The 14,953-nt window shown below is 41.9% G+C and overlaps 1 protein-coding gene across 1 annotated transcript; it reads right to left on the bottom strand.

Moving 5' to 3' along the window:
• Nucleotides 1-1,121: 1,121 nt before the first annotated feature.
• Nucleotides 1,122-6,399, bottom strand: CD24 (CD24 molecule). The gene is made up of 2 exons (XM_061623502.1): nucleotides 6,244-6,399; nucleotides 1,122-2,656 (listed from the first exon to the last, which is right to left on the bottom strand). The coding sequence occupies exons 1-2, from the start codon at nucleotides 6,310-6,312 to the stop codon at nucleotides 2,492-2,494; spliced, it is 234 nt and encodes a 77-aa protein (XP_061479486.1). The 5' UTR covers nucleotides 6,313-6,399; the 3' UTR covers nucleotides 1,122-2,491.
• Between the last annotated feature and the right edge of the window lie 8,554 nt (nucleotides 6,400-14,953).

A 14,953-nucleotide genomic window follows, 5' to 3' on the forward strand; every position in this document is an offset into this window, starting at 1 on the left:
CGATCACCAGTTCCCTGTTCCCAGTCTCCGGAAAAGTCTGCTCTGGAGGGTTCGGCAGGGAAGCAGCACAGTGGTGGAGAGTGAAGGAAGCTTTCCTTCCCCCACCTTCAGCCAGCAGGATCATCTGCTGAGCCTTGGTCCTACCCATGAACAGAAAGAACTGCAGCTAGAATTAAAACCATTGTGTCTCTAGGTTGATGTCATTATTTTTGTGTTCTTGTCAAGCAGTACATGACGAGGAAAACAAAAAGATGGACTAACTTAGCTCCGTGATGCACAAAAACAGTACTCTCGAAGAGCATTACTCTATTTTTTCAAAGGTATGGCAGACACTTTGGGCCCATCCATACCTAACTGCAAAATCCATGTTTTCCATATTCAGTTGGTGGCCTAGAGATCCATACATGTCCTGTTTGTGGTTGGATTACTGTGAAAACCTGATTAGCAAGCATCCATACATGTAGGCTTTCTTTGTGTGTCTAAATTGTCTAAGTCCACCCCTTTTCAGTTATTGGTCCATAACGGTTGTTTGCTTTTCATGTGCTTTTTCAGTAGAGCACAGAAACTTTTTTTTCTTAATTCTCACGCATGTGCTGGTTTGTGGATGTACTATTGGGTGGGAAGGAGACAAGGAGCATGGCATATGACGGAGGAAGGCCCATGGACCGCCTATTGCAGGAAAAACTGTGGCATTGCATCTGAGCACACAGACATTAATGCAATCAGTTTAGGAAAGCATATCAGTTTTTCCTGTGGTATTTTAATGCGGATTTGTGAACACGAAAATCCGTACTAGCTTGCAACATCATATGGATGACGGTGAATTAACGAGGACACAAAGCTGTAGCATTGCAGATTATACAGTTGTATGGAAGGGCCCTTTGATCTAAAAAGAGCTAAGCCATGCCTGTACTCAGAAGAGCAGTGCAAGTGAGCACCTCTTTTCTACTACCAGAGTATCATCCCCCACCCAACACTATGTCAGCAAACTGAACTCAATTTCTCCTTGTTCCAGCTATTTCTTGTAGACATCTTGCTAGTTTCATTCCTAAGAGAAAATGGGATCAGTTATGGCAGAGTGTTGAAGACTTGATTGGAAGAGACACCAGAGTACACAAATATTAGTTCAGGGTTTTTTTATTTACAGTTTACCCAATTAAATTTAAAGCATAATCACAGTCACAAAATCAAAACAGTGTACTTGATACAAAAAGGAAGAAGTGCACATATACCCTACCATAGTATTTTATGGAGTTCACTGTACAGTTACTTGACAATGCAAAAGGCTAGGTCTCGGGTACACTGTCCAAATCAAAGGATGGGTTCTCTTTAAAAGCTATGATCTCATAAGTAACTGGACAAGACGCTCCATAGACATGGTATTGTCAACAAGCTTCTCCATATTTCTGAAAATCCAAGCATTTAGTTCAACCTGCATCTTAATGCCAGTTTTAGTTCAAATTATTTGTTATCTATAGTGTCCTTGAAAATGTTATTGGTTTCAAGGATCCAGTATTTGAAACATGTACTTTAAAGATTCTTGATGATTGAAGACTTAACCCCTTCCCTTCCCCCCCTCTGAAAAAGCTACTCTCCATTCTTCTGCACATTATATATTTAAAGCATAAAATAGAATAGGATACAAATGGCACCAAATCAAAACTGATATTTTGAAGTTACTCTAGAGGCTTTATTGTAGAAGGAGACTGCCATGAGAATGAAAAAATTAATAGCTATTCAAGTTTAGCAGTGGAGGTTTGATCCCTTGTTCAGTTTTATGCATGTCATTTGGAACTGCTCTTCAAACACCTTTTTTGCCAGCATATATGGTTCACTTACAGCTGATTAAAATAGAAAAATCTGAAATGCTGCCACAGCAGAAGTAATTTTCCAATATATTGTAAAACTACACAGGCTTACTTAGAACAACCACATATTAACAGAGGCTTAAAATAAGATCTGCTCAACTTAAGCTAGCAATTTCAAAGCAAAATGTTGGATGGAACTCTTTTTCTGCCAGATACATCCTTATATATGAAACGGAGCAGAAATTAAGTGAACTGAACCACTTCAGTGCCATTTCTATCTTCTAGTGGTTTTATAAGCTTAATTTGCATTCCAAGTAAAGAGTTCTTATTTGCTTCATAAACTTTCACCTGTGTTTTTTACAATAGTCGTTATCCATGGCTAGTCAAGTTGTACTTCTTGTCTTGTATTTTCCATTTCCCTGTTGAATACTGGAGCCCACCCACTGCCTTCAGACACGTAATGGTTGCCGAGTTGTTTTTCAGGGAAGACGGTTTTGGATCATCAGATGCTGTTACAAGATTCTCAGTCTATTTGGTACCAATAACTGAACTGTAGCATAAGCTGCACTGGCTTGGTGCAGGCATTCTGTGGTTCTTTTTCATGCTGGGACAGGAAGGTCTAGCCATCTCAGGTGGTTCAGGGACTGGGTAGGGAATGATGGAAGTTTCCCAGCCAGGGTGTCTTAACAAACATATAGAAGAGAGACTGAGAGAATGAAGAGGCCAGTAGTTGATTGAAGAGAGCTTCCATGTCCCTTGGTGGTGTTATTCAGTGTGCCAACTGGTACAGATGTTGGACCTGAATTATTGTTCGAGGCTGATATAGTTGTTGCATTATTGTCACTTATCTAAATACGAAGAAAAAAGATTATAAAACCACAATAAATACCATTTCCAACTTGTGTTCTGCATTCAACAGTTTATGCAGACATAATTTCCATCTGTTATCTAGGAAAGCTACTATCTATAATGTGCACAATCAGAAGAGTCACAATGCCTTTCCAAAAAGATCCATCCCTAACAATGGAATCCTTTACGTGACTAATCAGAAGAGAGTCCCAGCGTTAACTATCTTGGACATTTTGTTAAAACGGAAAGAGACAATAGAAAAGTTTTTTTATTTGAAATAAATAAGACCCTAAAAATAGTACTAATAGGGTGATTAAGTAGCCACACGACTGGAGACCAGACTGCATGATGAGTCAGTTCTTAACACTAGGGACAGTACTAGGCAGTTTTAAGCATTTAAAGTCTTTTATTTTCCATAGCACACAAGTTTCTTTTGTGTTGGCCACCATTTGTCAAATGGGTTTCAATAAAATTTAAAAAAGAAACCTAGCAAAAAACATAAAAACTAGTTTTGCCTGTAGTTCCAGCGTGATGAGTATATACACCACTTGCAAGTTTACTTGTATTTCTGAACACAGTTTCCTTCTGTCTGCAGCCTAAATGCACTAAACTCCCCCGCCCCAAGTCTTTTCCAGTTACAAGCTGAGAGACAGAAGAAACACTTAGAAATACTGTTGTCTCTTTCTAGTCAAGTAATAGACATCTTCCATACAGTATTTTGCACTGTCTAGCCAGCAATTCTGGAAAGGTACTACTTGCACATACCTATATCTACTCAGAGTTTTAGCATTATGGAGAGCTATGCCAGAATCCAGTATCAAACTCCAGCAGGGTCCCTGTGCCTCTAGCATCCTGCAGTAGTATTTTGAGCAATATTTTGTATGTCTGAAAGCTGGGAAGATGCAGGAAATAGTTTTGGATTGCAAGACACAGGAAAAGGGAGGTTTTCTTCTACAATAAGGAGTAACAGATTACTGTTGCAAACATTTAGATTTGAAATGTTTCAGCTACGCCACACATACTAGTACAAGCTGAAGTCAATGCGACCCTACTCATCTTAGTTTTATATGCGGTTACTTTAAAGCAAGCTCTACCAGTGAAGCTTACCGCGCACATATACAGGATCAGAGTTTCAAAAGAGACAGCAAAATCTATTTGCTGTATGGCTGCAATCGGGTCTGCATAACAGAAGACTCGATTTTCAAACTTACGGGAAATCGAGGCTGCAACTTTACACAGTTAACCTGCTTTGTCTTTAAAATTCAATGTGTTCTTGCAGGCTAGATCTGTGGCAATATACCAGATATCATTTATTGTGTAACATTTTGTCATTACAACATAACAAGAACACACAATATCTGTAGCATGTTGACTTTAATCTCAGGAGAGTCTATGCCGACAGCATATGTGGCGAGTACTGTCATTCAGGAGACCAATTGAAACGCATTTTGCTGCATACCTTCAGATCAAACATTGCCTTAAGAAGGTCTCTTATTAATTGTAAGGGAGAAACTTCAAAGAGTTGAGATGCTGGGTATTTGGAAGCTACCGCTAGTGCAGGCCAGCTCAGCTACTTGCAATTCTTGCCTGTTTTCTAAAAGAAACATCAAAAAGCAGATCCTACTCTCTCACAAGAAATCTTTTAAAGCCTTCCACCAAGTCACTTCTCAAATGTACTTCCAAAAGTTATTTCCTGGATCATATTTAAGCTTTGCCTATTGTCTTTGCTGCCTTATACCACTTAACCTTTCTCCTGGCCAAACTCGCTATCACACTTCCTCCTATCCCCTCAACTTTTTGTCTCTTTGAGTAAGGGAGGAAAACAGGGAAAAGGATGACTCATCCACTTTCTGTAGCTGGCTACAAGAAGTATTAACACAGCACAGCTTTTATCATTTTAAAATGATGAGCTAGTCAGGCCACTTCCACCAGAACGACAATATGGAAGGATCTGAGGAAACAGACTAAAATCTAAAGCCAGTAGGCTTTCAGAGCTCCTGAAGATGTAAAATTGTGCATTGCTATCCTTTACTTAAACAGCCTGTCATTAAACACAGTTTTTTCCTGCGGCATATTTGAAACCCTCTTTTAAAAAGACATCTCCCTACAGGTCCCCAGGCTCTATTACATCTAACCAATGTGATTGGTATACAAAGACTTGAGAAGAGTGCCTTTACGGTTCCAAAGCGGTGGCCAGACACAGTTTAACAAAAATGTATGATCCAAGATAGTTATGGGGCTACAACCTGACACACTTACTAGGAGCAGCTTACACTGAACATAATGGGACTTAATTCTTAGTAGACATGCATAGGATTACTTTCCTAGAACCTTAAACAGCTGCTTGTCTGTAACAAACTTCAGAAAGGCAGACAGAAGCCAGTCTAGGTAAATTTAGCAGAGAAAGCAATGCATACACATTGGCATCAGCAGGATTTTTTTTTGAGGGGGCAACACAAAACACTGAATTGGGGGAGCAGGCTAGTTTCTCACCTAACAATGAGAAAAGCAGTGCCTGTAGATTTTGCCTCATATCTCAGATTCCACAAACATTAGATACTACTCTTTTTAAAAATTAAAGCCAGGAATTATGGTTTACATCCCCCTGTGGACACTCATGTTACACAATACCCATTTTCTCTACCATTAGATAATCAAAAACAGGTTCATCTTCCAGTAAAGGAGCTACCTTCCTTCACCATCTCTACAGTGTAGATTCTACATTAAGCAGCTCCTGCACAACATAACACTGATTATTTACTGTGAAAGCTACTCACTGAGGGTCTCAAGGACAGTCATCCATATGTGCCCCCCCCTTGTGTATTTTGTTTGAGAGTTCAGTCAGTGGCAGAATATTGCAGGCTTTTGTTACTTTACAGCACTCTTCGAAATGAAAATCTTGCTATACAGTATTCCCACACTATCAGCACAGAACTTTGTTTAACTTGTACACTTATATATTCCCAGGCTAATGCATTTGGCTTTAACCAACTTAAGGTTAAACTCTCCCCTTATATCAGAGTACCATAAGAAACGAGACACTCGAAAAATCTGGTACTCCTCTTTTAAGCCAATCTTGTATCTAGAAAAATGGGTCGGGGAAGAGAAGTGCCATTTAATAACAATTTTAAAAGATGAGACACGTCAGTCCTGGTTACCAAAAAAAAAAAACAACCACCCAAAACAATCAGAAGGCAGGCAATGGCAGATTTACAAGCCTCCAAAAATGAAGATCTGGAAAGGACAGAGAGAAAAAAACTTAATTTTAGGTCTTGACCGCAGCTCTCTGAAGGATTGCAGAACTCAAGCATCTTCCCTAGGATGCCGGCGCTTTTTGTTGCCTCGATTATTTATACGCGCATACTGTAGGATAAGGGACTGGATTGCTTTGAAGTTAACCCTGAAGCGACCGTATCAGGGATCCCATTCTTCGGGATGCGACTTTAGCCAACCAGCTCATTCCACAGAGGAATTAATGGGACACACAAGAAAAATAACCTCAGGAACCCAGAAGGGGGTGGGGAAAGAGAACCAGGGTGGGGGACCATCAGGACGGTTCCACACCGTGATCGCTGCGAAGGCTCACCAGAGCGGGTACAAGAAGTGCTAGGAACAAAAGCCCCAAACCGAGCCTCGTAGTCACCGCGGTCCCCATGCCTGATCACGCCCTTGGCGCCCGAGTCTCTCCAAAGCTGCTCCGGAGATGCAACGTGGAGGCGGCTGCAGAGGGTTTTTATGCGCTCGCCAGCTGGCTAGGGCAGGGCAGAGCTGGGCGGAACGACGACCCTCTCGACCGCCTCTCCTCTCTCCCCCACCCGTCACGCTCCCTCCCACCGCACCTCCCCTCTGGGTTTGTTTGTTTTTTAACCCGTAATGGGCTTCCTTCTTTCCCTCGTTCTCTCTGTTTTCAGCCCGCCCGCTCCCTTTGATCCCCAACTCCCCTCAGCAATTCAGAGATATCTCCCCCCCTCCAAGTAAGGGGAGAGGATAGGAAAGGGAAGCGGGTGCCTCATCTCGGGGGCTTGTCCATTTCAACACCAAAGGTGCCGGGTCTCACGCTGTCTGACCTGTAAGCGTTATCTCCGTCGCAGACACATATGGTTCACTAAATTCAGAAGTGAAAAGGAAACCACTCTGAATGTGCTCAGAGATACACTGTCCCTCATTTTACAATGGCATCACTTTTTCCAAGGGAATGACATATAGTAAGCAGTTTGCGGGGCTAAACCCTTGCATTCTAGTTTCAATTAAGACTTCCACTCAAGATATGCGGGGTGTCCTTTTGTGTCCCCAGAACACAAGCTCAAAAATGCTGCTATCAATAAGGACACTGTTGACACATAGACACACACACGCCCATTTTGCTGCTCAGGCATATTCTTTCAGAGGAGTAAATCCAAGAAGTTAAAACCCATCTGCCCCCCTAGTAAAACTACCCAATAAGTGACCAGAACTTAACATGAGCCAGAGCTTTAGAATTTAAACCCTTCTTAAGCAGAGGGCACCTCTGAAATACAGGGAGCACTGAAAAAGAAGAGAGTGCCTTTGATCTTGTACTGAGTGCTTCTCACTCATTACTTAGTTAACCTAATAGGCTATGAGGGAGGGCTTGTGAAGCCAGTGCAGGTTCCTAACAGCCTAACCATTCTTGAAATGTATGACTGTAGAATGACACTAGATCTGTAGGTGATGCTCTCTGTCTTTATTACTTTTGATGTATCTGAGCACTGACCCCTAGTCCTGCAAATAAGTTCCTAGACGTGACAGTAGTTAAAACTGCTCTTGATAACTGTTGGGGTTCTTGGTGCTGGCGTGGATTTTTGATCTACTCACCACTGTTGTTGTCCCAGCTAAAATGCCTACCTAAAGAAAGCCTATATCTCTGGGTGAGCTCCCCCCATTCAGTCCAGCAGTAGTAAGTGGTAAGGAGACACAGAAGGATGATAACTCCCTTCCCTCAGATAATTAGCCACAGCTCCTCCCCAACTCTTAACAGGAAACAATATTTTTAATGTCTGCTATTTGGAGTAAGACATTTATGTGTGTCTGTGCACTTTCCTGTATGTGGAACTCTGAAATGTAGACGATGTTCAAGGCTCACTTTTGCCATCCTACTCCTTTTTCAGTGGCATGATAGTAAGACATTTCTCACTTCTGCATCTCCATGCCAAAGAAATCTTCACCTGCAATTTTTAATCACTAGTGAGCACTGAATAATATCAAAGTTTTGCATTCAAAATGTAATACTAATTAGTTACCCTGTAAAACTTTAACTCAGTCTTCTGCAACCCAGTGCCCTCTAGATTTTTTGGACTACAGTTCCCATAAGACCCAGCCAGCATGGCCAGCGGTCAGGGATGATGGGAACTGTAGTCCAAAACTGTCCAAAATATCTGGACAACCCAGGTTGGGGAAGGATGCTTTAACCTCCACCTTTTTTCGTTCTTTTTCTTTTTTTCGCTTTTAAGGGTAAGGTTTCCTTTGCCTTTGATACTGTTTTATCACACAGAAATCTTCAATAAATTTTTCTTCATCACTGCATCTGATTCCTGAAAGAAATAAAAAATGTTTCTGCCTGTTATGCAGCTGTTAAAGGAACAAGGCCCCTTCCTCAAAGGTGCAACTGTATAGGTTAAAGGTTGTTCAAATAATGTTTATGAGAGGCATGTAACTTTTAATTGGTATGTGATTTCAGAACAATTACTTCAGTAGTAATTCTTGTGGATAAAAACTAAAGTCAAATGGTGTGATCTTGTGTTTGTGGTGCCTACTTTAATACTGTTTGGAAATGAATTCTGTGCTTCTCTTCTATACACATTACTGGCTTTAAATGCAGCTGGGTCTTTTGTTTTCTCAATTCGGATCAAAGATGGTTTTGGCGGAAAAGCATTCAAATGCAGTAGTATTTCATAAGAAATGACAGGACAGATACAGGATCGATAAGGATTGTGGCTAACGCTGTGTGTACACAGCTTCTAAGCTAGTGGTGGGAGTGCATTGGATGCAAAGTAAACAAGTGTATACTCAGCCTTCACGGCAGAACTCCTCTTTCTTGGATTTTATTCCCTTCCTGCTTCCCACCCTCACAAAAGCTGCTCTTATAGGAGCAAAAAGGCAATATTTGAAATTGGAGAGGGGTGGGAAAGTCTATAGCTCAGTGGCAGAGCAATAGCATGTGACTTGTATGTAGAACGTCCCAGGTTCAACCTCCAGTTAGAAGCATCTCAGGTACTAGAGTTGGAGAAAAGATCACGACTCAAGAAAAGAGTGGTCTGACCCAGTGCAAGTCTGCTATTTATGACTATCTGAAAAGGCAAATGTAGATAGGAAGTGCACCACTTGAGAGACTGCCTTGTCCCTTATATATGCAGTGTGTTCTGCAAGAGAGTTTCTCCTTCAAGTCCCTAAAAACTATCAGAAGACTGCTATAACTCAGAGCATCCTGCCCCTGTTCTGTGGAACATCTTCCCTGTTGAGACAGGAACAGAGGGACACTAATTCGTACTTTCCAGAAACAATTGAAGACATATGCTGGATGGGGTTACACTCCTCCTGAAGACGCACATTCACAGTTTGGGTGTGCTCCTGGACTCAGCCTTAAACCTGGAGGCCCAGGTTTCTGCGGTGGCCAGGAATGCTTTTGCACAGTTAAGACTAGTGCGCCAACTGCGCCCGTTCCTGGAGTAGTCTGATCTGGCTACGGTGACACATGCCTTAGTTACATCCCGCTTAGACTACTGTAATGTGCTCTACGTGGGGCTACCTTTGAAGACTGTTCGGAAACTTCAGTTGGTGCAACGAGCTGCAGCCAGAATGTTAACTGGGGCTGGTTACAGGGACCATACAACTCCCCTGCTGCAACAGCTCCACTGGCTGCCAGTCTGTTTCCGGACACAATTCAAAGTGCTGGTTATGACCTATAAAGCCCTATACGGCTTAGGTCCAGGCTATTTGTCAGACCGTATCTCCCTATATGAACCTGCCCGGGCCCTGAGATCTTCAGGAAAGTCCCTTCTCACGATCTCAACACCTTCACAAGTGCGACTGGTGGGGACACGAGATAGGGCCTTTTCGGTGGCTGCCCCTAGGCTCTGGAACTCCCTCCCTAGGGAGGCAAGAATGGCCTCCTCTGTGCAGTCCTTCCGCTGACAGCTAAAGACTTTTTTTTTCCGGCAGGCCTTTGGAACTGAAGGCTTTAAGGGTAGTGACTGAAGAGGATGATGTATGTTATTGTTTTACTTGTATGCTCCTAAACAGGGTTGCAGTATTTTAAGTGTATATCTAATTGGTTTTAACATCTTAATAGTTTAATCCTGTTTTAATGCTGATTTTATATGTTTATATGTTTTATATTTTTATAGGTTCTTAATGATATGTACTTATTTTTATCTGGAAGCCGCCATGAGTTCCAGTTTGGAAAAAGGACGGGGTATAAATAATAATAATAATTAACAATAACAATAATAATAATAATAATTGTTTCAACAAGCTTTTCTAGGAGGATGAAAAGGTCTCTGCCTTAGGTGTTGACTTTGAATAGTTTTTAAACCTATCTTCAGTTGGTTTTTGTGCTGTTTTTAAAACTATTTTAACTGTTTTATGGTATGTTTGATAAATGCCTTGAGACATATGTAAACACAATTCATACATTAACAACAACTGAACCAACCCAGCTATGGTGGGGATTGTTACTCCTCCTGGCTCAACTTTGTAGGGACAAATAAAAACTGGAAGTCATCTTGATGTAACCAAGGAGGTTTAGTGTGGCATGCCCCATTCCCTCTGTCCCATAATTCTTGGCTCAGACCCCTGATTTATAGGATGCTTATTGCTTTTGCAAATTGCTTTCCTAGTGCTGGAGTTCTGCTTTAAACAGAAAACTCTAGTCAAGAATTTACCAGCTTGCTGACCCCATGTAGGAAGAAGCTTATTTGTCTCAGCCGAAGCTAACAGCCAAGGCTTGGAAATATGGTTTAATTAGTCAAAACAAACAGGAGAAAGAAGGCTTCCACACACTGAGAGGGAGGGGGGAAAGTCCTCCTAGCTGCATTCTTAGCTCTGGCGAGCACAGCTCCAAGGTCACTGTGAAATAAACAAACATCAGAAGTATGAGTTCTAAAGACACTAACCCCTGGGAAAGATAAAAATCTCACAGGTATATGCCACCTGTGCCACCTCCCAGAGGGTCTTTTGAGTATAAATAAAGGACCCTTGATCTGGGCAGATAACCCTGACCACTGGCTAGAAGCCTTGGCACTGGCCTGCAGGGAAAGAGCGGCACAGTGTAAATCTAAATGGGGCCATAAGGGATCTTTCTTGCTGTTTGGGGTTTCCAGCAAGGAAAAGGAGAATGTAAGATAAGCTCTGTGCTCATCATTAGTTGCTTTAAGGGCTATCTTTTGCCTGCAAACCAACAGCTTTTCTTCAATAAAGGACTACATTCTCCTTCTTCACAAGTGTGTTTCATGGTCATCCAGATCTCAGACTTTCTTGCCTCAGGGAAGGGAAAAACCTTTGGCAAAACAAACTTATAATAGGCTGGTTTTCTAACATAGCAATTTTATGCTTAAACACATTTACTAGATAGCAAGCCACCTTAAACACAGTGGACATATATAGGATTTTATTCTAAATATAAATATTATTTCACTTCATTTATTTATAAAACTATTTATATACCACCCTCTTGCAAAACAGCAGGATGGTGTACAGCATAAAAAACTTTAGAAGCAACACAGAATGATCATAAATGGCTGGCTAGTCAAGAGAACTTCCCTGTTAACCCCTATGATCCCCAATAGCCTCTAACAAATGTATTAACAGCAATGGAAATTTGCAATTGGTTTCAGTAAAATATGGGCTGTATCCTCTGGTTGTCATCCATAACTACTGAAGACTTCAGTCCTATATCCACCAGTAGTGTAGTGGCAAATTCAGAAGTGCAGAGTCCATTCATGATAATCACAGCCACAATCCTCCCCCCTCCCTCCATTTTTGCTGCAGGGTTGAGAATGAGATCCTTGTTAGTGCCTTCTCCCACAACAACAGACATCTCTAGGAACAAATAAGCATGAAAGGAGAAAGTGTTAGCTACTGAAGAGAGTCTTCTCAGTGGCTGACTCACCTCCTTTCACTCTGATTGGCTCCAAGGAAGCATGTTAGAAGATTCTTCTCAGTGGCTCACTCCCCCTTCATGCTGCTTGGCTCATAGGATGCTGGAAGCACAGGGACCCTGCTGCATCCCTGCTCCTCTAAAAGTAAGGGGTCTAAGACCCCCCCTGAGACCCTGGACGACTACATCCCTGATACATGCTAATCTGACAGTAAGCCCTTCTGAGTAGACACATACAGGATTTCATTATATGCCACCTTGATGAACATTTTGTGCATTTCTCTGCCCAACAGTGGAATGAACTACGATAAAAGTTATACCATATTCCCTAAGCAACTATCTGTAGATAACCCATCAGGAGTAATCCTCCAGACCAGCAGTCTTCTATGATCTTATGCATGTTTACCTAGAAGTAAGTCCCACTGAATTCTATTAGGCGGATGACCAATCCCATTCATGTTCAATCAAAAGAAATCCCCACATGGAGTTTTCTTCGTAGAGTGCTCAGATCAAATAGAGGATAGGGCTCCTGCATCTTTAAATTGAGTAGAAGAGGAAGCTTATGCAGGTGTGGCTAGTTGTGTGGAAGAGGGAATTTCAACAGCTGCAGCTTTCATGACATAGGGGGTTCACTGGCTTATAATTGTATAACTATTCTTTTAATTTGAAAATAATTGAAAGATTATATAACTTCTAGTCTAAAATTCTAATCTAGATTATATAACTTCTAGTCTAAAATTCTAATCTAGATTATATAACTTCTAGTCTAAAAGTTACGGTAACAGTGAGCAACTCTTGAAGGTAATGTATAGGCCCTTAGCAGCAAGAGCTGTTTGATCTACTAAGGCATTTCCATGTCAAGCTAACAGCCAGGGAGGAAGTTTAGAAGGGAACTTTCCAGCATTCTCTTGGGCCTAATTGTTGTTGGCTACCAGTTTCATATGGAATCAGACTTATCTAGTAAAAGGAAGACAAATGTGCTTTTGGCTTTTATTTATTTATTGGAATGTGTAATCATTAAAAGCTGAAGAAGCAGCTAACATGAAAACTAGATACTTCTCTAGCCAATTTCACCTGTGGCCAGTTTTCTGGTGCTGATTTCTCAACTACCTACATCACATAAGGATGTGGGAGTTATGGAGAAAAATGTAAGATCCCTCCACCTCAATTGGAACGATGAGAGTGTGTTTGGGCTAGAAAAAATAGTGGCTTGTACTGAAAATCAGTGGAAGGTTAGAGGTTCTGGCCTCATTCCCAAAAGGTGAGCCTAAGCATTCTCCTGAATACTCTTGGACTTCCAGGAGGCAGGAACTTTTCAAAGATAATTTATATTTATGCTGCGGCTCTACTTGAGGAACATTATTTATGCATTTCTTATTACATTTATATCCCACTTTCCTCCACAGACCTCAGGGTGACATACATAGGTCTCCCCCTTCCCATTTTACCCTTACACAACTCTGAGAGGTAGGTTCTGAGAGATAGCGACTGGGCCAAGGCCACTCAGAGTTCATGGCGGAGTGCAGATCTGAACCCTGGTCTCACAAATCCTAATCCAATAGTCTAACCACCATACCAGATTGGCACACTGAACGCTGAGTTAGCAGTCAGTCATGCTTTTCTAACCTCCAAGCTCAACTACTCCAATGCTCTTCATATGGGGGTGCCCTTGAAGCATATTCAGAAGCCACACATGTAGCAGAATGCCCTCCCATGACTTCCAGAATTCTTCCTCTAGCCACCCATTACTTTCGGAGCCCAAGTCAAGGTGCTGATTTTAATGTTAAAGCTATAAGGAGGTTGTCCAGGTAGCCGAAAGGCTGACTTTGCATCCCATTATTAGCCAGGGCCACAGGCTTGTTGCAATGAGCAGTGTGCTAGTACGTGGCCTGATCACTCCTGCTTTGCTCCTTGTAGCCTCACAAGGGACTTATCTTATCCATGTACTGCTGATGTTTATTAATATTTAGTGTTTTCTCCTTTGTTTACTGCCCTGGGCTCCTTCTTGAAGGAAGGGTGGGACAGAAGCTTAATAAATAAACAAATAATATTTGTTCTAATATGGGAAGTAGAGAGTGGAGGGATAAAATGGAGTGTTAGATAGTGAGTGTTTGGTGTGAATGTGGCTGTGAACACCCTAGTTGCCAGTTCAAAGCATCTCCATTAGCCATACCTGGAGGGGGAATGGGTTGATCTGCTGATCAGCTGCAAATCTTTTTGAAGCTGATTTTTAAAAAATTCATCCAAGCTCCTCCCACTAGGTTTTACAGTAAGAAAGGACAGGTTTCACTAGCATTGTGTGCCCCCCTCAGAAGAAAGAGGTGGAGATGCAACAGTGTGTGTGTTTCTACCCTGTTTCTGATTGGGTGAAGAATTCTCTTGTTGGGTGGAGGGAATGAGTGAGGAATATTTAAAATACTGAGGTTTGTCAGTTAAAGGACTTCACTTGGTTTTATTCTGGGGGTTAGATAAATAGATTAGGAGCTGGTTAGAGGGTGGAGTTTGGTCTAAGGGATAAAGAGATTTAACTAGATTTAATCATAATGCCAAAATACAATTTAAATAACATCCCAGAAGAATATAAAGATCAAATAAGGAACAGATTTGAGGCTTTAAACTTAGTTGAGAGAGAACCTGAAGAACTATGGAGTGAAGTCAGAGACATGATCAGGGAAGAATGCAAAAAGACAATCCCTCTAGTTAAAAAGAGAGAAAGACCTCAATGGGTGACTGAAGAAACTCTTAAAATGGTTAAAGAGAGATGAAAGCAAAAGCAAAAGGAGATAGAAACATGGTCAGAACCCTAAATAACAATACAGTGGCTACTACGTAGGGACAAAGAGAACTATCCAGGACTGGCTCCAGACATGCCAGGGCCCTTGGGCCCCAGCTTGCCCCGGGCCCCAGCGCGTGCTCACACACACACACTCACACACACAAGCGCACATGCCTACCTGTCTCTTGCAGGGAGGGAGCTTCTTCCGCCCATCCGTTCACTGGATCTGTCTTTTGCGGCTATGTGGGCTGCTATGCGTGGGCATTGCTGCCATCAATCAAGATGGTGCCAGAGGCTTCAGCCCCTTAGGGAAACTTCATCTGCCATCTTGGTTAATGGCAGTCCTATGTGCGCAGCCTACACAGCCTCAAAAGATAGGAGAGACGGGTGGGTGGAAGGAGCTCCCTC

This window comes from Rhineura floridana, chromosome 4, assembly GCF_030035675.1.
Source record: "Rhineura floridana isolate rRhiFlo1 chromosome 4, rRhiFlo1.hap2, whole genome shotgun sequence".
NCBI classification, from domain to species: domain Eukaryota; kingdom Metazoa; phylum Chordata; class Lepidosauria; order Squamata; family Rhineuridae; genus Rhineura; species Rhineura floridana.

Coding starts and splice junctions, on each gene's coding strand:
- CD24 (XM_061623502.1), bottom strand. CDS start 6,312: ATGGGGACCGCGGTGACTACGAGGCTCGGTTTGGGGCTTTTGTTCCTA. Junction 2,657..6,243: donor CACTTCTTGTACCCGCTCTG/GTGAGCCTTCGC, acceptor CTTCGTATTTAG/ATAAGTGACAATAATGCAAC.